The sequence below is a fragment of the Euphorbia lathyris genome, chromosome 8, assembly GCF_963576675.1.
Source record: "Euphorbia lathyris chromosome 8, ddEupLath1.1, whole genome shotgun sequence".
NCBI lineage: Eukaryota > Viridiplantae > Streptophyta > Magnoliopsida > Malpighiales > Euphorbiaceae > Euphorbia > Euphorbia lathyris.
Genome location: NC_088917.1, coordinates 72,776,342 through 72,802,968, shown reverse-complemented (window position 1 = coordinate 72,802,968; position 26,627 = coordinate 72,776,342). Strand labels below are relative to the sequence as shown.

Here is a 26,627-nt window from a genome sequence, read left to right as displayed (position 1 = left end):
CACTTCATTCTACGCAGATCTTCATCAAGTCTATTCATTGATAAAGTACAAAATAGAAGCTCTGTCTTGAAAAGAAAAAGCAAGCACTTACACCAAACTCCTATCTTTGTGTAAAAGTCTAGAGTGATTTTATTCATCTAAAGTGTTCTTCACTCCACTACAAGAAAATACTTGTTTACAACGGAAAATTCCGTCAGAAACATCAAAATTCCGTCAGTAAAACACAATTTTGACGGAATCCTGACGGAATAGAAAACGTTAAGTAAACACACGTCAGTAAATAATTTTGACGGAATGCTGACGGAAATTATTTTGACCAAACACCTGACGGAATTTTCCGTCAATACATTTCAACGTTTTTTGACCCATCATATCCGTCAAAATTTGTTGACGCTTTTACTGACGTTTAAACCGTCAATAACTCTGAATATCAACAAACTGTTTTCCATTCGTTAATAATACAAACAACATTCCATCAATAAATGTTAAATGAGATTTTTTAATAAATAATATTTTATTATAAGGTCCACTGTGAAGCAGATGCGAGCGCAGTTCCTGATACCATGCCTGTAAAGTGGTCCCCCTGCCTTAACCTTAACAAATTCACCGATGTGATGTAGTGGATTTTTCCAGTACTTTCTTTCCCAAAAAGGGAAAGCGCAGGGTAAGTTTGACCCTGATCGGGACCTTGTTAAAGTTCTCCTTTATACGATGCAACGCTGGTTCCTACATTTTCCGTCTACTGGTCCCGGGTTTCGGATGAGCCAGAATCGTAGATCACTCTTTCTCCGAATAGATCAATCAAGCTTCCCTCTTCAAGCCAAATATCGCTCCAAACGTGAGTATTCGAGCCATCATCAATATTCGTAAAATTAAATGTACACAAACATAATACAAACTAAAATTAGAATATATAAATCATTATAAATCCAAAAATAGTTGTACAATTACAAAAATAATGAAACTAACTAGATTATAATAACCTAAAAAGTCCTACATTCTACACAAAATGTCCAAAAGATGCACCATTCATCAACTACTAAAATATGTTGATATAATTTGATGATGCTCCTTAACTGTAAATAACTACCTGTTAAGAAAGATAAACAAATAAATTATTAATTAATGGAAAAGCATAGAACACATAATTTGGAAAAGAACTTAAATACGTACGAACAAACCTCCTAACACTACTCCAATCCTATTAGTCCAGCTTGGTTATCATTATCAGACAACTAATAGAAGGCTGAATTTCTATTATAATTCCTAAACCTTTCAAGTTATGTTTGTCACCTCATCAAATAATATGATATGTCTAAATGTGGAACAACATTAACAGGCAGGTTCTCCAATGGTGATAAAAGCATGCTACACAATAGAAAAAGAATACTTATGCATGAAAAACCCAAACCAAATTGCATATTGTGCCAATACAATCCAAGACAGGCTATAGTATGATGTTTGATTAGGAGAAACTAGTTCCAACTTGAACATAAAATGGAAGGTAATATGCTAAAATTCGTTATGCTCCTCTTCGCCCCTGCCCCGAAACTGACACACAACACAGGGCCCATTCGCTTCACATGTGGGAAGCAAATTCCAAATGTTGACCTGTTTCATCAAAAATGATTTTGCTTCAAGGTTCGTCCATGGAGGGTGAGTCAGGGCCTAAGATCAGGCCGAAAGGCGTAGTCAGGGAGGGATTTCCAGGTCGGTTCAAATGTTACTATTTTCAAATTGATTGTTAGAAGTTTGCTGATCTGTTCTGATAGATCAAAAGAGCAGGCATAGATAGAGAGAGAATCTAGAAAAAGAACATTCTAATACATAGGCTCAATGAACACATGAACAAGATAGTATAATAAGGCATAGAAGTACCTCCTCCCTCATCTTGAATCCATAGGCTCAATGAACACATGAACAAGCTAGTATACTAAGGCTTAGAAGGTACCTCCTCCGTCATCTCGAATCCAAGTGCCCTGATAGATGAAAATTTAGTTACAATGTTTTTCAACACTAAGAAAGTTAATTCAAGCAAATGTGATAAGATATATTCCTACCTCATGGCAACATTCAGCTCCTTGGCATCAATAGTGCCTGAACAACAACACAACAATTGAAAAAACAATCAAGTGGATAATCAAAACAAATAAGGAACAAATATTTTGAGTACCGGAGCCATCTGTATCTAATAGTTCAAACGCTTCCTTAATTTCTTGTCTCTTCTGTTGAGTTAAAACATTTTGACGGCCTCTGTATTTTTGTTCCCTTCAGTTTAACTAGGCGTTCTGCCAGGAAAAATTAAAAATCAAGACATTGACACTGTAGAAAATTTCATGAAATAAATAATATCATACAGAAAATGCTTAACTTCAGCAGCAATTTTAAACAATGATTTGTGAACTAGAATTAACTTCCAATATCCAAGGATGGTTAACAATAAAGTAATCGTTGCTTAGTTAAAAATAAACTAATTCTTCTAAATTTTCAACACCAAGCAATAAGTTTAATCACGCTAAATTCAAACCTAGAATGAGCAGATATAATCTGACAAGTAACCATTCAACGGTGATATGATAGTTAGACGAAAAAATCAATCTGATTCTTTCCACAACAACTGGATCTAAAATTCTAGCTGCATAATAAGACAGTCATATTACTCCAAGCTAAGCACCACCGATTAATTAGAAACTATACATTATTATAGCAAAACAACGACTAATTGGCAACTACGAACTATGAATTACCTCATTGAAATACCGAGCAGGGTTAGTTGGAGAAACCGACTCCACAAGGCGATGGGTTTCTAGATGAACCCACTTGAGACGGAGAGGAAACAGCGGTGTGGAGGCGGACCAGCAACCCATCGAAATACTGAGCAGGGTCAGTTGGAGCCATCTCTCCTCTTTGTGGAGGCGATGTGGAAATGGATGTGTGGAGACGATTCTAAAACTTAGAAGACACTGATGCCGGTGTTTCGTCTGGAAGAAGAATAAGAAGAAAAGGTTACGGTTGAGAGAGGATATGCGTTTTCTGTTCTACGAAGAAAAAAGAGAGGAGGCTGTGAGCTAAAAAGGTTGTATATATATGATTTATTTAGGGTTAGATATGGGCTTTGATCAGTTAATGGGCTGCCTATTGAATCAGGCTCATTCTCTACGTATATATTCCTTTTATTTATTTATTTCTCTTTAATTTTCTTTATATGACCCACTAATAATAATATGATAAAATAAGCATTTAAATAATTTTTATTTTCAAAATTAAAATATAGAACATTATATGGGAACAAATAGACCATTATTTACATATGCAAGAAATTAAAAATTAATTCAACGATAATATTTTTTAAGTTTAATATTCATCAATTACATAAGAAAAATAAATAAAGGGCGGTCCGGTCGCACTACGCGTCCCCACTGAGCGAGGGTCCGAGGAGGGGTCCCACCACAAAGGTGTACTAGGGGCAAGCCTTCCCAGGCCGATTTATTTGGTAAGAGGCCACTTCTAAGACTCGAACCCGTGACCTCTTGGTCACACGACAACAACGTTTACCGTTGCGCCAAGTCTCACCCTCTAAATAAGAAAAATAAATATAATTAAAAAATTATAATTATAATTACTATAGTTGAATTGATTGGAAAATATATTACATGCATAAACATAATATAATCCATATGATATAAAGTTGTTATCCATTTGATATAAATATATTCGTTTATCATACATTTTTATGTTTTTTTATATGCTTTACTATATATTTACATAGAAAATTAGATTATTAGATGAAATAAAATATTAATATACACATCAATTTAAAATCCATGTGAAGAAAAGTTAAACTTAACTAGATCTTTTTAATATATTTAAGATAATGTTGATAAATAAAAAGTTATTAAACACTTTAAAAATAAAAAATAAATTCAAATATATATATTATTTTTTCTAAAAAAAACATATATTGTTTTCATAATTTATCAATAACCATTATAAAACTAAACAATCAAGTTAGAATAATAGGGGTTTTAGTTTAAAAATGTTAAGTATATTAATTTTGACGGAATTCCGTCAGCTATTGCGTCAATAAGTGTTGACGGAATAGTTTTCCGTCAACAATTCCGTCAATAAATCTGACGGAATATTTTCCGTCAAAATATAACGTCAGAATCAATGGCGGGAATGTTCCCGCCAAAATATTTTGATGGAAATTGTATTCCATCAAAAAATTCGTCAGGCCTGTTGACGGAAGGACTACTGACGAAATTTCGTCAGAATTTAGACGGAATTAATTCCGTCAGAAAATTCCGTCAGCAATCAGACATTTTCTAGTAGTGCTCAGTGAGAACAAATTCTGTATCATTTGTAATAGGTTAGAAAAGAGAGGCTGAGTACTCGGTTATAGTACTCAGTGGTAGAGAGAGGTTGAGTACTCGGTTATAGTACTCAGCGGTAGAGATAGGATTGAGTAGACGAATAGAGGACGGTACTCTTGCATACTAAGTTGCTATTGTAAACGGTTTGTGCTCTACCTTTAAAGAGCTTAGTAGAGGATTCAAAAAGCTCGGAAGGATTTCCGGGGACTGGACGTAGGCGGAGAGGCCGAACCAGGATAAGTCTGCTGAGTAACTTCTAACCCTTTATCCTTTGATATATATATGTATTGCTTGCTAAATATTACTCGGTAAACTAACGTCGTGTAGACTCTGAGCTGAGTAATCTGAGTGCTGAGTTGGAAACTGACTTAAGTGTTGCTTCCCAACTCACAATTGAAACAGCTCTAGTTAGCAATTGACTAAAGCTGTCTCAAAACCTACTCAGCGGTGCTGACCTAGGGACTGAGTAAAGATATTGAATTTAAAATAAGTCGGCCTTAATTAAAATTTTTATAATAGTTCCTAACCCCCCTTGGAATTTATTCTGTCACGTTACACAGGACCAACATATATTACTTCGTCCAAAAAGTATTATTTGTATAGACATTTGACACCTTTTTCACGATTACGATTAACATAATTTCTCCATAGAGGTTGTGCTGTTTGTTGCAAGAAATAGAGATCCATTTGTTTCATCCGCATATCTCTAAGAGCCATTCTCATATGTTTCCCAAAGTCTACTACAAAAAAACACTTAATATGTATATTTATCTATTACTTTTCAGCTGCCACTTTTCAAAGGTTACTTTTCAATGTCTTATAGCATATGACCAACTCATAGGAGTCACCACAAATTTAAATACATAATAATGTTATATTGACAACATTTTCAAAAGAGTCTAAAATGATGAGTTATTATAGTGAATTATTCCATTCCAATAAATGTCATTATAGATTTATAAAATAAGACCATTCTCGCAACTCTTTAATTCACAATCAGTTTACGCACTTACTTTCAACTAAACTTTTTTTTTTATATCAATGATTATATCTCACTTTTATCCAACCGAAGATGAAAATTTTCGTAACTTTTCTTCTAAATAGAGCATAATCTTAACCCTTGATTATGCTGCTTACATTAATAAGATGCTTTTAATGTGATGTTGTTCATTTTTAGGAAGATACCTATGTTGGTCCATAAGTCTCATCTGGTAATTCCATTTATATTTTGTTTTAGACTTCCACTAGATCACCAGTTTTTAATACAATCGCTTCACATGCTATGATTCTCTATATGCATTACATTCCACTCGAATTCTCCGTGCATGAATGGTGTAGCTGTTTCATTAGGGCCAGATCCCTACAAACATTCAAACGTTTCTGAAAGGGTTTATTCCTATTGATGAACGGAAATATATATTCATCACATAACTCCTCAAAATGACTGTTAATGACCTTAAAATGAAAATATTCAAAAATTAAAGTTGACCAGAACGACATTTACCATGAAACCACGTTTTTTATTTTCCAAAATCACATTTTTTGGAGCTCTCTCTCTCAAAATTCAAACTCTCTTTTAACCAAACAACACCTAAATGATCTCAAAATGAAAATTTTCAAGAATTAAAGTTCCTTAGAATATCATTAACTCTTCGATTTTTTTTATTTTGAGACCATCAACGGTCGTTTTGAGGTGTTGAGTGGTCGCCAGTATTAAAAAGTGTAAAGTTCAGTTAAGAATTGAAATTCAGTGGCCACAATGTTAAAATGCAGTGGCCATGAGTGTAATTTACCCGGGGTTATTTTGATACCTTATTCCAAAAAATTATGTAATTTTGAACATATTTTCAGTGATAAACCCCGTGAGTATTTGTTCCCGACTCTGCCACTAAGTCCAACCATATTTATATTTATGTATCAATTTCATGAAAACAATAAAAAAATGCCAAAAGAAAATAAATATTAACTTGGCATCCAAGCTCAATACTTCATTATTCCAAAACTGAGATTTCAATCTGAAACTACGTCTTTATCTTCACTATCAATAGTTGCAGACCCAGAGAGGAATGGGTTCAATTTCAAAGTAAAAAAAGGTTGTTTGCATCCAACATGCATAGATAAAGGACCTAGCAGAAACTATAACCACAGCACGCACTAGAACTGACCATTATGTACAGACCCGACAAGTAGATCAACTTTTATGTTGGCCAAAATTATCCTGTAATCCAAAAATAACATAAATATTTAAAAATATTACTATCCTCCTATGTTTTTAAATGTTAAATTAACATAGGTAGTAAAATAACATGTGAAGTGCAAAGGCGACAATGAGATCGACACTAACCCAATTGGGTTGACATGATTATGAAATGACACCTTTTGGGTTGGGTTGGGTTGGGTTGGGTTAAGGCTGACTCATTTGACACTAACCCAATAACCGAAATGACACACGAAACTAACCCGATAATTGCCACCCCTAGCCAGCACATATAGAATTCATTTACCAGTATTGCACTGTACACCCTTCCTGGAAGTACAAATTAGCAACATCTTGCACAAAACTCCCCATAAAATTACAGTCTTCAGATGAATATTGTCACCTGGTTCGGACAAGTTCAAGTGGTAATGTTTCCATTGCCAGCTGAACATTGAAAGGAAGTATATTAGATATGACAAATAGCTGGCTTTTCTAACGTGAGTTATGATACTTACCCAGAGTCTTGGAGTTCTTGGATCAGATTTTTTATGCAACTTAGACAGTTCTGATTGAAAGCTGATAACAATGGCCACTTTGAATTCGACCGAAAATGGACTGCAGTGAAAGAATGTGAATAACAGAGCAAAGTTATTTTAGTGTTTGATGACATATAATGATGAACAGAGACATAAGCAGTGAGTGAACTGCTCTCGGCAGCCTGCAATTTAAGCAAAATTGGATGTGATATAATGCTTCTCAGTTAGGAATAACAAATGACACCGAACCCAGCAACATAAGCATAGAATATGCAGAGGTTAAACCATTCTATTTATAGATGATCTCAAAAATCAATAACAAATTTTCTCCCTTAAATAATTAGTTCTCTTTGATAAAAATAATTATATGTTTTCTGAAAGTATTACTCTCACTGCTAAGCCAGGTATAGTTGACTATATCATTCTAACACCTCAAGACAAAGCACAAGTAACGATTTTCAGTGAAGTAGAAGCAGTAATTCATCTAGCATCATACACCAACACCTAGTGGCTAAATTATCCAACCCTTCTTCTATGTGTGTTTTCACTTGCAGTTTATTTATTTTTTTATTTCTTGTTGAACCAATTTCTAAAGCCAAACTAATACCGATCAAAACCGATTTATGCTGCTCCATCTTAAAACTAAATGGCGAAAATTCTCTGATTGTATAAAAATGTTCAAATTCACAAAATTTTCTTGAACTTTAGCACCTTTTTCTTTCCAGTGTGCTGCATCAGCATACATGACCAGGTTCCAACTCCACTAGTTTTGAAGGGAAATTCGTGGTAAGTGGAGAAAAGAAGATAGTGTCACTACTAAAAAACCAATTAGCAATTAGGCTACAGCTAATTTACTTATTTTGGGTGAAACGAATTTGCACCGACCAGAAAACGACCACTATAAATCATTTTCTGAATAAACGAGAAGAATCACAGCAAAAAGTGCTAAAGACTAAGTCAACACAAACCCTGAACTGAATATAATGCCTTCACCAAAAACAAATAGATCAAATAAGGCCCAAGAACTCACCCAGCCAAGACGGTTGGACAAGTCAAAAGACGGGGTAGGATAACATATATGGGCAAAGTCATATTCCGACAGACATCTCCATCTGCTATCTGAAAAAAATATTAAGGCACAAATGCAATTAACATCATATAATTGTTAAGCGAATTGTAATAATCCGATATATTGCAGGCATGCCTGTGTGGTCTGTATCAAGGAGGTTTCAGTCACAATTTTCTCTCCAAGAAGAACCGATTCTACCCGAAGCAAGTGAATGTCAATGGACGTAATGGGAACTGCAGATCTTTCTACTGTTAACTCTCCACTGATGGGATCCAACAAGGAACATTGAGTGGATATCCTTCCAGTCACCCGAAATCCACCTATTCAACCATAACACTAAATATAGTTAACAGATATTTTGAATAATTTGTGATGCATTAGAATGAAAAGCGCTCTTATATGTATAGAAAATGGGCAGATAAACTTTTAGGTGTATGATAAAGGAACTGAAGAAGCTCAAACTGACTACTCATTATAAACAGAATAGATTAGAAGACGACGAGGACAGAAAATAAGAAGCAACCTGACTTCAACTCAGGAAGTAATGGGTGTCTTTGTGTGTCCTGCGTAATGTAAAAGATAGCCATCTCAGGAGAAACAGGTTGCTCAAGAAGATCAGCTAGAAATATTAGAGCAACAGAAAAAGGGAAGCTTATTTAGTTCACATGTTATCAACTAGCGATGGTTAATCATAACAAAAAAAAGAAAATATCAGAAACCTCACCTTTGTCACTTTCAACTATAAATTCAACGGTAGCAGATAATGATTTATGCAGGTATCCTCTCACAATATCTACAGTTGCCAAATACTGACGAAAGCTTCATCAATCGTCAAGTTTCAAAAAAATAAAATAAATATGTAGAATATCAGATGGGTAGGTAACACAAAAGATGGAAATCAAGGAGGATAACAATGAGCATATCAAAACATAAGTATCAGCAATTTGGGCGTCAATAAATATTCACCTGGATGCTAACATTCGTTCCATGGAAAGTTTCATAAAACCTTTCTAAGTTTTCTTCCCCGGGTTGTTTCAAAGTTGCAGAAAATGGTATCTGCCACCAGGATCATAACTCAAACATTTTATAAAATTTCAAAGAAAAAGAACTGCATATACACTGACAAGATAAAGGAAAACATAGATGCTTCATCAGACATAAAGGAACAATTGCATTTATGATGATATAATCACAAGCAGAAAAGGGAAAAGGCTGTTCACTTAAAAATGAGAGAACTCCCATTTTGGAAACAGAAGATATACAAAGTTCTTTCAGTCATGAAATCAACACTGGAGAAAATTCAAGATCAGTATCCTGAGATAAGGGTGAAATTGTTTGGAAGTACACTATATGCAAATTTAATTTATTGCTGATTATAACTACCTCTGTTGTACCTGAACCAATCTTCCCTGAAGGTTTAATCTCAATGGTCTTATTCCTGTAACCAAATATGAAACAGAACAAATCACTGAAGTGATCCTATATGTAAAAGAACGAAAGTTTTAACAAATATCACACAACAAATTTTACCTCGTTTAAACAATTTCTAGTCAAGAAAAGTTTGATGGCAACTCAAAAATGCTTTAGTATCTGATACTGATCTCAATTTCACGTTTTTGTTTTGTTTGTCTTTTAGTTTTAGGAGTTAAAATCTTATCGCGTTTTATTTTAGTACATCAGTACAGGATTGGCTGCATGGTGTTGGATTTACATATCAATGTTTATCAAACATGTGTGTAGAATGTAGATATAGGCTGTGAAAAATGGTAGAACATAAAGCAGCCGCACCTAGATTTTGATGAGAATTAGTTGACTTTAGTTTCAGCTTTAGACCTTCAACTATGGCCAAAGAGTTCGATAATTTTTCTTATTTAATGTATCAAGCAAAGATACATGTATCCTGCTGCACAAATCTCCTGGTATAGATAATTTAACCTCTTAAAGATCTCTCATACTATAAAGAGGTGATTACAAATTCCTCTTAACACGACTCAATAATTTGAAGTATTCAACAGTTATTAAGTGTAAGGCATGCATGATACAAGTTCAACAGCACCCATAACAACAGAGTTTAACAGAACAAATAAGCTCATATTCTACATGAACGGTGACTCAAAAAAAGCGAGTTTCCATTTACTTCAATGAATAAATCAAAACAATCACATTGATGTAACTCAATGAAAAGCCTGCAATCTACTACAAACTAGAAAGCTAAAATAATTTCTGTATAAGTAAAACTACAACTCTTCGCTATAAATACAACCTACCAGTTCTATGTTTTTGATATCTTCATTTCACGCTATGCATATCAACTTATCAACATCTATAATATAATCTTCCAAAATATTCATCAAAAAATGGATAGTCAGTTGTCAGTTGTAAAAGCATATAAAATTAGCATACGCATGAATATGTACCTAAACTGCTCTAGTTTGATTTATGAATGAATTGCATCAAGAACACACATAGTTGGATTTCAATGCAAATATCGCCCTGTGACTAGTATTTCAGTATTACAATGAATAGTTGAAAAAACAAGGATGAAATCCAAAATTAGGAACGTACACAATTTTGATGGGCTTTATGACACCATATAAGGACTCAATAACTCCAGCAGATCCACCTCGAACCTGCAAAAACGATAGAAACTCAGTGACAAACCCGAGGGTGAAGGCAATCAAAATTTCACCGACGAGGAAATCAATTTTCGCGCTCCCGGAAACCGAACGGAGAAGTGAATTAGAAGACGAATACCTGCAAATTGACAGAACCAGTGAGAGTGAGACGAATTCCATAATACGAAAGAGAAGAAGGAGATTTGATGATGATTTTGCCTTGGATAGGTTCCTGAGAGAATACAAAGAAGAGTGAATTAGTTTAAGAAATAAATGTGCGATTGTTTGGAGAGGAACTGCGGGAAAGAGAAGGTAGCTCACAGAAGGACGATAGATGCGGTTGGATCGAGAAAGCTTGAGGTCTATGGTTGACATTGCAACTGCACGATGAAAGAGCCACTACTGCACTGTTTCTGTTTTGTTGAGAGTTGATACTATCAATCGACTATCTAGTCTTACACATGATGAGACTTCGAGAGTAAAGTTGGGTTGAGTTGTCAAGTATCTAAACCAGTTTAAGTTGGGAATTAAAAATCGGGTAAATTACACTGATGGCCACTGAACTTTATCCATTTTAATATTGTGGCCACTGAACTTTACACTTTCTTTTTAATATCAATGGCCACTCAACGCCTCAAAACGATCATTGACGGCATCAAAATAAAAAATTGAAAGATTTAATGATATTCTATGGAACTTTAATTCTTGAAATTTTTTCGTTTTGGTCATTTATGTGTTGTTTAGTTAGTGAATGTTTAGAGAGAGAAATCTTCAAAAGATGTGATTTTGTAAAATAAAATATGTAGTTTTATGGTAAATATTGTTCTGAACAAATTTTTGAATATTTTCATTTTGAAGTCGATAACAGTCATTTTGATGAGTTGATTAAAGGTGAATTAAAAATGTAAAATTCAGATCATACCATTGACGTTCAGTGGATAAAGTTCAGTAGCCATGAGTGTCATTTACCCTAGAATTATACTAATGGTAAAATTTTGACTCGGTCCTAAAAAATAATTGCTCAATTCAATTCAAAATATGAATATTTTCATTCATAATTGGTCCGATTTTAAAAGTTTCCAACTTACTTAATGTGACGGTGAATTAGGATCCAGGTGAACTCTGTAAGTCAATAGTATAATTTGATAAAAATAGATGCAATTTAATTTTAAATCTTTATCTTTTTGCTTTAATGTTGTAGAAATATTGTTAGTTCCACTTTATAAATATACATTTTAATTTATATATTAAATAATTTTATATCTGAAAAGAGCATTTTATTAAGACAACAAAAAAATCCTTACACAAAGCTTGCACTCAATAAAAGTTAAAGAATAGAAAAAAAAAAAGATTAACACAAAACTAAACCATGATACAAACTAAAGCAGCCATGTTCCTAATTTAGGAATAAAAGCCAGTGAGCAATCCAATCGGGGCGTGAGGCAATCACACCGCACCACAGGTAACGGCGTATGAACATCACGTCGTCGCTTGTGGTGAGGCGTGAGGCTATCACGCCGTCATCTGTGGTGCGGTGTGATGGCCTCACGTCCCGGGTCGTGATTCCGAATTCCCAATAAATCCAAATCGATTCAAAAAACGTATAAAAATCAATAAAATCAAACGAAATTACGTATCATTAGTCACTTTCCTTTACCGCCCCTCCCCCGATCCATGTTTTCATTGATTAATTTGTCCGGATTAGATCCAAGAGAGTTTAGGGTGTTTGAGAGGATTTGAAAATTTTGAAATTTGACTAAAGGGTATTTCGATCTATTCCCGAGACTAAGTGTGAGAATTAGTGGCTAGGTATAGTAATCCACTATTAAAAACGTGTCTACTAGTGGTTGCAACAAATGGTACCATCTAGACACAAATTACACCTAAAAATAAAACCTTATTAGAGCTTTTTTTACTTTACAAATTTGAAAGATAAAAAAAAAGAAATTAAACAAGAAGGACACGAAAAGAATATTAATTAAAAAGCAGGGATTGAATCCATATGGGTAAAAAGCAATTTTTTTTAGTAATAAAATATAAAAAAAACAAGGACAAAAGAGAGAAATGTAGCATTTTAGTAACAAACTGAATCGGTAACAACCAAATGTCTCCAAATAACAATAGGATAACAAGCACTAGAGGTGCTCTAACATTTTGAATGACACCTCCGTACTACTCTGACAACTCTTAATTCGTTTTGGACAAACTTTTCACTACGCATTTTGCAGCAATTTCAATTAGGATACTGCTATAACCAAGAGAAACAATCAAATTCACACTCTCCTTAAGAGCTAAAGCCCATTAGAAAGAGAACTGAAGCATGCTAGGAAGGAACCCTCATAATTATGAAGAACAACACTCTCCGTGACGGGTATATATCAAAATCATTATCCGTGACGGGTATGAGAATATTTCAGGATATCTTGTATCTGTCATAAATCTCAATCACCAAACACTAATAAAGGGAATAATTCAATCTCAATATTATTCACATTCCATAGTTTAAGTTCACCTAATCAACTTTTAGCTTTTTTTTTTTATATTCTATAATCTCTAATTTTGGGTACAATTTAATAGATAAAATATTGAATTCTATTCAAACACCAGATGATTCGTGTAGGAACAATGCATATAATAAGGCAGTTTTTTTTTAAAACTTTTTCATTTTAATTATCAGTTTATTTTATATGTGTTTTATTATTTATATTTATATATATATACTCATTTTTTTACACAATAAGGACATTGTGTACTTTAAATAGAATTCTCTTTTGCTATCAATTTTAGAGGTAAAATTACACTATTTTAGATGTTAGAAGGTAAAATTGCTACTAACCGCTAACGTTAAAGGTATTTTTGGACGAACAAATGGTCAAATTGGCCCTTAAACTCGACATGCAATGTCAATTTAATCCAAATCAATCTTTGGGTACCAATTTAGTCCTTAAAGCTGGCATTAAGGGTCAAATTAACCCATGATCAAATCAACCCTGAAAGTATAATATATTTTTTATACCTAAAGTTTATCATCTTTATATTTTGATAGTTGAAATCTTTTTTTATACTTAAAATGTATTGAAATCGTGCTAATAAATGAAATTTCTAAAAATTCCTCGACCATGAACAATTAATTCTAATAGAAATCCTTGAAACAGAGGTAAAAATTTCACTAAATCCTTTAAAATAGTATTAGTGCACTGATGCATTTTGTACGGAAGTTATTCTTTTGGTTCATTTAAATAATTTCTTTTTCAAATTGTTAACTAATGAAATAATAATATTTTGTAATAAAATATGATACAAATAAATTTCAGATATATTTTATTTATAAACACAAGATATATTTTATTTATAAAGACAACATAGCCAATTTTAGATAAGAATTAATTGAATTTATAATTTTAATTATATTAAATTATTTTTTAATTTTTCATTGCTAATGAAATAATTATATTAAATGATAAAATACTAAAAAATAAAAAAAAGCCAAAAATGCATTAATAAAATAAATCTCGAAAACCCATTGAAATAGGAGTATGGGCCATTAACAATTAATTTTGATAGAAACTCCTCAAAATAGAGTTAAAAAAACTTACCAAATTCCTCAAAATAGGATCAGTACATTGATATTCTGTATTTGCGCATAAAAAAATGCGCCCACGACAAAGCGTTATGCGGTTGTGCAGATTATAATATTTTTTTTTATGTATAAAGATAGATTTTAGGTATCAAAATATAGACATGATAAAGTTCAGATATTAAAAATATATTATATTTCCGAACTGATTTAATCATGAGTTAATTTTACTATTAATGTCAACTTTAAAGACTGAGTTGATACCCAAAAATTAATTTGAGCTAAATTTACTCTTCATGCCAAGTTGAAAGGTGAATTTGACCATTTATTCATTTTCGCACCCTATCCGTTTAAGAAACTATAAGGCTTAATATTTCATTTGCCCTCTGAACTTGTCCAAAAAGCTTGATTGACCGCCTGAACTTTGGAAGTGTCTCGATAGCCTCCTGAACTTGTATAAATTGTTCAGTTAGCCTCCTGAATTTGCATAAAATATAATTAATTAATCATTCAATTGTAAAAAAAAAAATTAAATACAAAAAAGATATTCCATACGTCTTTAAAAAAGTTAACCATCAAGACGGGTTATTTTAGAAATTAAAATTTCAGTTTATGTTAACTGATGTTTTTTATTTGGTCAAGGCGGGTTATTTTAGAAATTAAAATTTCAGTTTATGTTACTTACTGTTTGCTTTTTCATAAAGGAAACGGATAAATTACATACATGGCCATTAAACTTTAAAAGTATTCAGTGATCGTTAAGAATTAAAGTTTAGTGGCTATAACGTTAAAATGGATAAAGTACAGTAGCCATGGGTGTAATTTACCCTAAAGGAAACCAATTGGAACCAGGAATCAGATCAGTCGGCGTCCAAGTTCGTTTCCGATTACAAAAGGGAAAAAATTCAAAATCTATAAATATCAATGTTCAGATTTCAGTTTTTCAAATGCAAAATTAGGATTTTCAATGGAGGCAAAACCAGTAATTGTACGAGAAGTTTGGGCAGAAAACCTTGAATTCGAATTTAAACTAATTGAAAATGCAATTCCTCACCATCCTCTGGTTTCTTTGGATACTGAATTTCCAGGTACCATTTTCAAATCCGATCGCACCTGTTCATCCTCTCCTCATTACGTTTACTCGCTCATGAAACGCAACCTCGATGTCTTGAAAATCGTTCAACTCGGTCTTACTCTATCGGATCCCGCCGGAAACCTTCCAAGTTTCGGCACAGAATCATCCTACATATGGCAGTTCAACTTCCGAGATACAGCGATCCCTGCGATGAAGAGTCAATCAAGCTGCTAAAGAAACAAGGGATCGACTTCAACAAGAACAGAGAAAAAGAAATTGATTCTCGGGTTTTTGGTGCGAGGTGGCTTTGGAGTTCAGTGATGAGTCACTTTAAATCTTCATTGACATGGATAACGTTTCATGGGAGTTATGGTATAGGCTTGTTGATCAAGATTTTGACGGGACAAAACTTGCCATCTCGGCTTGAGTGGTTTTTGAAATTAGTGGAGTTTTACTTTGGATATCATGTTTACGATTTGAAGTACATGAGTTATAACCATGGATTGTACGGAGGATTGGAAAAATTGGCTAACGGTATGGGTGTTTATAGAGCGTGTGGAAATAGCCATGAAGCCGGTTCAGATAGTTTGTTAACTCTCCAAACATTCATCCGAAATCGCATCTTTATCTTCACTAATTTTAATGCTTCTCGAGGAATGTTGTATGGACTTTGCTTTAAGATAGGTTTTTCACATCTTTTACCGATCAAAGTCTATGCTAACACCTATCCGACTTTCTCTTTACTACAATCGACTACTTGATTTCAAGTCCGAAAGTTATACGACTCAGTTTAGTTTATTTGGTGTTACGGTTTAATGTTGTTGTAAAAGCTAATCTAATCTAATACTAGTTTTTTAGCCAAATAACTCAAATTGAGTATGCTTTTATTATTATTTTGTATTTTTTTTAGAATCAATATATCAAATTTTACGTTTCTCAAACTAAAGATTAAAATATTGTCTCTCAAGAAAAATAGTGAAATTTTATATTGTGGTACTAAACAACTTTAATTCTAGGAATTTTCTATTTTGAAGTCATTAATAGTCATTTTTATTGTCAAAATAAAAGATCCTCGTTTTCTCAAAACGAAAAACTCAATCATCGTTTTGGAAAAAAAAAATCCGGGATTTTTTTTTGGACTTTACCCTAAAAAATAATTAAACCTATTAATCTCTACAAAAATAAGTAGTCCACTCTATTAATCTCTCTCAAGTTTTTCTGTGGCAAGTATCAAATTCGTAATAGTTAGTCTGATACTATGTAATATTTTTTTCTTCCATATCATAAAATCTATTAAATCATTGAACACAACATAAACTGTATTTTTGTATAAATAGACACTTTATCATCAATAACAATCACGGAAGAATCCAATTTATTACAGCTCTGTCATCGTTTTTTTGTATGTGATTAATCTTTTTATCTGCTAGTATTTTATTTCTTTACCTTTTATCTTTTGCAATTGAAAAACGAATATGGTTTGATGCCAATAGTTCATTAGAAAAGAAAAGAACAAAAAGAAAGGGTTTTTGCTCCTTTTGTTAATCGAATAAGATGAGGAAATTACTTGTATGATTAAATAATTTATCAATTTGGTTACTGACATAAGTTAAAGTTACTAGATTAAGAGTAATTTTTATTCTTTTTTTATTTTCCTATTTCTCAGTTTATCTATCATCTTCTTCTTTGACTTGATTGGCATGATAACAAATCAAATTAAACTGATTACTTGTAAAAAGAATATGGTAAAACTTTTATATGTTTAGAATTTATCATTTAATTTCAAATCCATATTTGTTAGTGTTCAAATATTGTTATTTATTTGTTTTCTTGGAACATAAAAAAAGAAGAAAGAATTGGTCCATAAGTATTTCTTACTGGGTTAAGTACCATAGTTTTTTTAGCAATATGGGGTAGATTAATTCCTTCAAATGTTATACTATTGTCATCCTTTTCTTTTTCAATGCAGGAACATGGCTTTTACAAAACATTCCGAATTTGATGAAGCAAATGAGAGTTTCCTCATTCATTTTGTCATGTTATTATAGGTATTGAAGCTTGAATTCCTCATTGCTTTTCTGATATTTACAATTGCTGCATTTTTTTTTTTTTGCTGAGCTTGAATTCCTTATTGCTTTTGTACTAAGGTATATTGTAGAGTTGTAATGGGTTTGCTCCTTAACATTGTTAATCAAAGAAAATATCTAATTAGGCAAGTAGCAAAATCCGAACCATATCCAAAGATGGCAGCTTTGCACAAACAATTCAATGTACAAGCATATCTGCAACTCTCTAAATCCACATTTTTTATATCTTCCTTAAAGGAGGCATAGGTTCTATCTCTGAGCTCTATGAAACTGTGATTTTTGCGGCCTAAATCATACGCAGCCCTCTAAACTTGTCAATTTTGGTCATTTTGCTCCCTGAACTTACGGGACGACCTATTTGTCCCCTCAACTATTTAAAAGTGGTATTAACAACCCCCTGTTTTCATTATAACGGAAACAAAATGAAGTTCTAACATTAGTACAAGTGTTCATGGAAATATTGAAACCATCTTGTATATATGTAACCCTATTTGCAGCTTGTTTTAGTAATGCACAAACCTATATGCAATTTTTACAAGAGAACTTATGTACGGTCTATACTAACCTCATTTGCAGCTTGTTTTAGTAGTGCACAACCCTTTTTATTATGACCTTGGTGCTTGCAATAAGAATAAATCATAATTGTTTCCTTTATAATGAAAACAGGGGGTTGCTAATACCACTTTTAAATAGTTGAAGGGGCAAATGGATCGTCCCATAAGTTTAGGAGCAAAATGACTAAAAGTGACAAGTTCAGGAGGCTGGTTTAGGCCGATTTTTGCAAACCTTGACAGGACAAGCCTAGTCTAGGCTTGACATCAATTTGCTTGAAATAGGCTTGTCCATTGGCACTTTGAGCAGGACAACACACTGCCTATTTAAGTAAATCCCATAGTTACCACAAAGAGTATGATAGAAACATTTATAACCCGCAGATAAAAGAAGACCGGCTACAACTTGCCACCCATTTGTTCCTTATTCATAAACTCTCAAATGCCTATCAGACCAAAATCTTGCATACTGTGTTGATGAGGACTCATGAATTGGAGTAAATATATCTGGCTCACTTTGCTTAGAAGAATTGGCAAACAATTGAAAGCTACCGATTGGAAGAGTGACATAGGAAGGTTCTTTATCAGTTTTTGTACCAGAAATAGACATTTTTGAATAAACCTGAACTGGATTAGACTCTACTAATGCATATATACCTTCATATTTGATAGAAAGTGAGAGCAAGTTGAGTTGAATCCAATTTGTTGTGACATACTAGGAATGAGTTTCTAATCTGCAATTAACCATTGTCCAGGATCCAAAGCATCAGTTGGATGTTCAAAAGATTGCCAAACTGTAGAACTACTATTGTCAAAAAGCAGGTTTCTCATTGCAGTCAAATTTAAGGCTGCAACAGATTTCCTAGCAATACATGTGGACCAGGCTATAGTTCCATCAACATCTTTCAACACAAAATCTCCATTGGATGTAAGGTGCAAGTTGGAGTTGATTCTAACAGGATTGTTTCTATTGGCAGATCAGACTAATTGAGGAAAATCAATAGCAGGTGACATTATAATAAAACACTATTTGTTTGAACAATCAAAATGGCAAAGAGATAATAATCACAAGTTCCGTTGCAGAATAGCAGGCAAACTTTGGATCAAAGATTCCTCTGAGAAGGATAGATATGACCCTTGAACGATAAATTACCCTTACCGGATTCAACAGCTTCAGCAGATTCAGTTTCAATCATCAAGCAAGAAATGCTAGAATTTGTAGTATTGAAATTGAATTATTTTAACTGTCCCTTTGAATTTTTTTTATGTACATACCAGTAGATATGGTGTTAGTGAAATTGAAAGCACTTTTGAGCTATTTAAGAGCATTAGTATTACTATTGTTGATGATGATTTAATAAAACAAGGTTTGTTTCATTAGCAATTATGTTTATCTTTATGTTGTTTCCGGTGTTTTTTTCTATACAAATCATCACTTGGATTGTAAACCATAGTTGAAAATTAAGATAGTTTGTTGGCAGAAATAATGAAAGAAGTTTTGCTCTTTTTGACATAAAATAAACTAATAAAACAAGCTTTGCTCTATTTGATATAAAATAGTTGGCATTTCAAATGTGAAAATGTCTTCATTAGTGGTTAGGATCCATACATAAAAAGAATCTGTAGTTTGTATACAAAATCTCAGATTTCTACATGTTTGATGTTTGATTCGATTACATTAGAATCTAAAACTCTTAGTCATTCTCAAAATAGGAATTCAGCAATATATTCACTTGTTGGAACCATCAACAATTCATCACAGTCCTCCTCTTCAACTATAGCTTCAGGTTTTGATTCTATCAATAAATCAAAGCAGAGTTACGGTCCACAAAAGTAGCAACAATATGTAAAAACAAATTCCAGATACATGACAGAAAAGCAGGTGGGCCGCAACAAAAGGCATTAAACATTGCAAGAAATGGATTTTATTTAACATTGAAATTTTATAAGATCAATTTCAATATAAATTTTTAATCAATCCGAAACTATACAATTGCAGTTGTAGATCTGACCATATTTAGATTCAATACATTACATCAAATGGGAACAAAAACTAAGAGTGAAAACCATGGAAACAACATGAATTTTCACTTAACAATCACAAAAACAGAGAAATCAGAAAACAAAGAATTCAGAGGCATACCAAATCAAATTCATAAGCTCAATCAATGAAAAGAAATTTGCAGCCAGCATCATACCTTTTCATCCCAAAACTATCAGCAAATACATAGCAGTGGGGAATGAGATTAAAGCCTCCTCAAATGGTATCTAATTAAATTAGAGGGATATAGTCTAAGTAATTCTATGCGGCTGAGTTCTTCGTTGATCACTTTTGCTTAATCAAAGCCATGCTTCTTCCTAATTTCGGAATTGGCGTATTGCAACTCCCATAGAAGAGGGAGAATAAGGAATTCTTCATCTTGATGGCTGTTCCGCACCTTATCTTTCTTTCCACAAGGATGTAATTTGAATCCAGTCTCTGTGTTCGTTCTTTGATTGTTACGCGCTGTTGTTAACCAAGCGATGGCTTTTTTTACTCGGTAACTGGGAAGAATTACACTGACATTTTTTATGCACCGGTTGATGGTATTTACTCGGTGATGATGAAACAGCTGGGGGAAGAGGACGTCAAGATTGTGGTGGTAGGCCGAGATCTGAATCAACCTGGAGTGAGCTTTGAGAATTCGAGAAGACGGCGAAAGGTTTTTGCAATTACCCTTATACACGTGATTTTGTAGAAACAACTGCTGTCAATTTGAATGTAGGCTCGATTTAATTGTTTATTTTGGTTGTGGAAACTTAACATTTAGTATATCATAATTTTTTTTAGCATATAAAATGCATTATGCAAAAACAATTAATTAGATTAGAAAAAAAGTAAAATTTAAATCTCTAGATCAAAATCTATCAAATTCGGGTGTGAAAATAGGTGTGTTAGGAGATAACCATTATTATTTCAAATTATGTTCCTTAGTAATTATTTGTGGCAATTCTTCCAAATGGATCATATTTATATATCTTTAATTATATGATTAGTATTAGTGAATAATATAATCAAATCCAAAATATTTTATATTATAACCGTATGAATTCAATTGGGTTCGTATGCGTTACTTTTTCAGTGTTTTTTTTGCTCCTGAAGCCGTCGAAGTAACTTTGTTAATATAAAATTAAAAATTGAATGATTTTATTGAGATAAATTAAAGTTGATTGACCATTTTAAGATAACCATAAAAGTTTAGTGATTAATGGTGTATTTAACCGGTGAAATCTAAAAAAAATTAATAAAAAAAAACCAAATTGATGAGTATATAGAAAACTAATCAAACTTTTTGGATAAATTTAAGGGAATGATGTATTAAGAGCAATTAAGAAAGGGATAAGGTGCAAAAATAGCCTCAACGTCGATAATTAAGAGTAATTTTATCCTTAACGTCTAAAATAGTGCAATTTACTTCTAACATTGGCAGCAAAGCAAATTTATTTCTAACGTTGACAAGTTTAGTCAATTTGAGAAATAATTCATTAAACTATCTTCTCAATCATGAATTTTGTCATCTATATACTTCACATTGCGTCATTTTATCACTCATAGAAAAAATATTAAAATAAACCAAAAAAAGATATATTGTATTTTGTACAAATTCGACAAAGAAAAATTCAAATATTTCATTAAATTTTAAAAAATATTAATCTCCAATTTAATTATTAAATCACTAAAAATATGATTTTTTTAGAACCAACTGATATGTAATCGGTGCAGAATAATAAATAAAATATTTGTATTTTATAATGATATTTGAAATTGACCGAATTTATCAATGTTTGGGTAAAATTATCTTTTGTTGTGAATTTTAGAGGTAAAATTATACTATTTTAGATGTTAGAAAGTAAAATTGCTACTGACTACTAATGTTAGTGGTATTTTTGCACGAACAAATGGTCAAATTGGCCTTTAAACTTGGCATGCAATGTCAATTTAACCCAAATCAATATTTGGATATCAACTCAGTCCTTAAAGTTGATGTTAAGGGTTAAATTAACTCATGATCAAATCAGTCCTGAAAGTATAATATATTTTTTATACCTAAAAGTTTATCTTCTTTACATTTTGATATCTAAAATATTTTTTGTATTTAAAATGTATTGAAACCGTACTAATAAATGAAAATTCTAAAAATTCCTCGAAATAGGAGTATGAACAATTAATTCTGATAGAAACTTTCTTCGAGGCAAACTGACTAAATCCTTTAAAGGGAAAAGTACAAAAATAAACCTTGTGGTTAGACCTATTTTCGAACAACACTCATGTGGTTTAAAAGTTTGCAAAATGGTACATGAGGTTCATTCCGTTAGCAAACACATACCAAATTGACTAACGGTGTTAAAAGTCAAAGGGAAAAGAGTTAATTTGGTCCTTATATTTATTTATTTTATAAATTAACCCTCTTATTATCTAATTATCACAAAAAAGACCACAAAATAAAAAATAAAAATCAGTTACACCATCTTCTTCATCTCTCTTTAATTTTTTTTATTTTTTTCTTCTTTTTCTCTCCTCTCTCCCTCCTCTTTGATAATTTCTCAAAAATCATTGAGTTTTACCGTCCAAACACATATTCACAAACTTTCAAAGCATCTTTTGCCAATACAAAATATAGAATTAAAGTGGAAATGGAGCTGAAATTAAACTTGATGGATTTTCCCTTGACGCAAATCAGAATTTTTTGATTTTTAATTCCCCATCAAACAATGTTGTTTTTGAGAAGAGACCAAAATCTTGTGAATGATACAACTTTGCAGTTCATTCATCCCAAGAATGAAGGGGGAAAATAGCTAGTATGCCCTGCAATAGCGGTTGAGCGGAAGAATAACTCTCCATTTTGCCTGAATGATAATGATTTCCAATAATTTGTGTGTACCACATTCTAAACTTTCAAGAGTAAGCATCAGTATGTGCTTAAGCTGAGATTGGAGATTTTACTGGGAGTGGTATATTATTACTACATGAGTTAACTTATGGTGTTGTGTTTTTTAAATTACTGAATGAAGAGACATTCCATGGATTAATTTTTCATCTGCTCCTTTTCTTTTGTCTGATAATATTTGTTTACTCATAACAATCCATTGTGAATCAATTTGCTTCTACTCGAATTCATACATATCTTTGGTGCTTGTTTCACATTCTTAAAAGTATTATATGCACTTTGAATGTGGAGAGAAACATGGGTGCATTGTTATAATGAAGTACAAGAAAAAATTGTTGAGAAATGTTATTATGATCGCAAGAGGCAGCCCTTCGGAAAACCAGGGAGTTGAAGAGTCTTTGCGAGAGTACGCTTTCATCCATGTCCAAACACAGATTCACAAACTTTGAAAACATCTTTTAAATTCAATGATTTTAAAGAGAAATTATCTATGAAGCACCGATACGGGTACGGGTACGGCAAACGGAATTTCAAAAAAATATGAGATACGGTACGGCGGGGATACGGCAAATTTTATATATAATTAATAATATATATGGGATCGACCAGATGAGTGAGAGGGATCGACTGAACAGAAGAACTCGATACTATTAGGGTTCAATCGACAGGAGAGATTTTCAATTTAGTTTAGGGTTCAATTCAATCGCGATAACCTTGTATATACGAGTAATCTTAGATTATTTCATTTTAATCCTTCCATTTACTGAGTTTTTTTTAAAAAAAACCTTATACTTTCTAAGTTTTTTTAAAAAAACCCCTAAAGTATCCCCGACGTGTCCCCGAAGTATCTCCGGCGTGTCCCCGCGTATCCCCTCATTTAAAAAGAAAAAGAAAAAAGGGGATACTTCCCAGGCGAATCCCGTACGTATCCCGGCGAATCCCCGGCGAATCCCCGCACCCGGAGTATCAGATACGCGTATGGTGACCTCCGGGAAGTATCGGTGCTTCATAGGAAATTATCAAAGAGGAGAGAGAAAGAAGAAAAAAAATAAAAAATTAAAGAGAGACGGAGAAGATGGTGTAATTGATTTTTATTTTTTATTTTGAGTTTTTTTTTTATGATAATTAGATAATAAAGAGGGTTAATTTATAAAATAAATAAATATAAGGACCAAATTAACTCTTTTCCCTTTGACTTTTAACACCGTTAGTCAATTTGGTATGTGTTTGCTAACGGAATGAACCTCATGGTACCATTTTGCAAACTTTTAAACCACATGGGTGTTGTTCGAAAACATGTCTAACCAAAAGGTTTATTTTTATACTTTTCCCTCCTTTAAAATAGTATTTTTTTAAACACCATCAAAATAGTATTAGTGCATTGATGTATGTTGTACAAAATTTATTCTTTTATTTCATTTAAATAATTTTTTCCAAATTGTTTGATAATGAAATAATAATATTTAGTAATAAAATATGACATAAATAAATTTCGGATATATTTTATTTATAAGAGAACATAGCCAATTGTAGATATGGATTAATTAAATTTATAATTTTAGTTATATTAAATTATTTTTTAATTTTTCTTTGCTAATGAAATAATTATATTAAATGATAAAATGCGGAAAAAATAAATAAAAACCAAAACTGCATTAATAAATAAATCTCGAAAAACCTATTGAAATAGGAGTATATGGGTCATGAATAATTAATTTTGATAGAAACTCCTCGTAACAGAGATAAAAAAAACTTACTAAATCTCTCAAAATAGTATTAGTGCATTGATATTCTGCATTGGCGCATAAAGAAATGCACTGTCGACAAAACGTTATGTGGTTGTGCAGAATATAATATTTTTTTTTATGTATACAGATAGATTTCAAGTGTCAAAATATAAACAGGAGAAAGTTCATGTATCAAACCTGAAAACTTCTTGTATTTATAAGCTTGAGAAATAAGAACGTTAGAACGTGTATATGAACGTGGAGGTAGAACAGGAGAAAAATAAGGATCCGTTTTTTTACTAAACAAACTGTTTACGGAAACTTCAAAAGAGTGAAACGGATATTGTGAAGAAAAATAAAAATAAAATTCGGGCCTAGTCCAGTCGGGACGGGCGTCGCGCGAACGAACGAACGTGTGTAGTATATTTGCTAAAACCCACTTAACACAATTTAAAAGCTTATAAAGCCAAACTCTTTATATACCCTTGGAAACTTAAATTTCCCATGTGCGATACAAAAACAGCACCTTAGAACAAGAATACAATTTACAAAAATACCCACACATATCAAATCCATTTTTCTTCACAATCTCTTGTAACAAATTAAAGCCATTCCTTGAACGGGAATATGATGAAAGAGGTCATAAGGTTGTAAAAGATTTATGGACAAGAAATATCAGTTTTGTAAGGTAATAAACAAACTATTCCTTCCTACTCCCCTATTTTTTGAAAGGATTTACTACTTCTAACTATAAAGGAAAATTTTTAAGTTAGCCAAGCAGAAAAATTTAAAAAGAGAGTGATAAAAATGCTTTCAAATTTTTTGGAACTGTACTACATCCTTCTCTCTGATCCTGACAAATGAAGATTCAGCTGCTTACCACTCGGATCAATCGGATCAACCACGGCAAAGTATTTGATTATAATTCTACCACTGAACATAGTAGCAAATCTGCAAATTGTTCACTAATTCTAGAGTTTGTTCTTGGGCAATAAATGATGTCTGCTCAGATTTATTGAAGCTGTGGGACACAGATTGTCTTGGCAATGTCACAAAATCAAACTAGAGTTGTATTCCTAATCTTGGGGAAGCACAAGAAGAAAATAAAAGTTAGGATCTTTCAGAAAATGGAACATTTTCTATCGGAAGAGTGCATAAATCGTATGGATAATTTTAAACTAACCTGTCAATTTAAGATCAAGAAGGAATTAGAATGTAATAATATCATATTCATGATATCCGCTCTTTCAGTCAACATTTTCGGTTTCTTAAACCTTTTCTCCAAGCCGTGGCGAAACCAGGACCTAGATGACTTGGGATTCAAACATATCAGTAAAAAAAATTTCAAAATGTCAAAAAAAAAAAATTCAAAACTAACCTCAAAATGACTGGGCAAAATTTTAAAAAAAAAATTAAAATAAATAAAAACTTTTTAAAAGAAAATGAAGTTGGAGGAAGTTGAATATATGACCTCTCAAATAGATGGAAATAAACATCCTTAACCATCTTATCTACCTTTAAACATTGAAATAATACTAGTCAATATAATTGACTCCAAAATATTACCAGACACCATTACTAAATTTTTTTTTTCTCAATTCTCCGGCAGCCTGCCGGGGCTCGAGCTCACCCCAACTCCCCTGGTTCCGCCCGTGTCTCCAAGTGAAAAGGCACCTGAAACCACCAGTCTTAGAATGAATTCTGGCATCAGGAGTACCACGGATCCCCGTACTTGTCCCCCACTGGTTATGTCCTTTGATTTTGTTCATGGGAGTTGTAACTTGGTTGCTAATTGTTTAACAACGTTAGTATCAGATATTAATATGGAGTGGACCTTTAACTATCAGCTTGAGCTTTTAGTTCAATTGGTTCCAAGACCGTTAGCATGTAGA

At 32.5% G+C, this 26,627-nt stretch overlaps 1 protein-coding gene and 1 long non-coding RNA gene across 2 annotated transcripts; both read right to left on the bottom strand.

Moving 5' to 3' along the window:
* Positions 1 to 892: 892 nt before the first annotated feature.
* On the bottom strand, positions 893 to 3,061 carry LOC136201953 (uncharacterized). The gene is made up of 4 exons (XR_010674221.1): positions 2,748 to 3,061; positions 2,061 to 2,288; positions 1,879 to 1,979; positions 893 to 1,090 (listed from the first exon to the last, which is right to left on the bottom strand). It is a non-coding gene; the product is annotated as an uncharacterized lncRNA (long non-coding RNA).
* Positions 3,062 to 6,262: 3,201 nt separating this feature from the next.
* LOC136204207 (uncharacterized) lies at positions 6,263 to 11,261 on the bottom strand. The gene is made up of 11 exons (XM_065995419.1): positions 11,112 to 11,261; positions 10,930 to 11,022; positions 10,741 to 10,805; positions 9,559 to 9,613; positions 9,142 to 9,231; positions 8,900 to 8,984; positions 8,699 to 8,794; positions 8,311 to 8,495; positions 8,137 to 8,225; positions 7,086 to 7,185; positions 6,263 to 7,014 (listed from the first exon to the last, which is right to left on the bottom strand). The coding sequence occupies exons 1-11, from the start codon at positions 11,163 to 11,165 to the stop codon at positions 6,970 to 6,972; spliced, it is 957 nt and encodes a 318-aa protein (XP_065851491.1). The 5' UTR covers positions 11,166 to 11,261; the 3' UTR covers positions 6,263 to 6,969.
* Between the last annotated feature and the right edge of the window lie 15,366 nt (positions 11,262 to 26,627).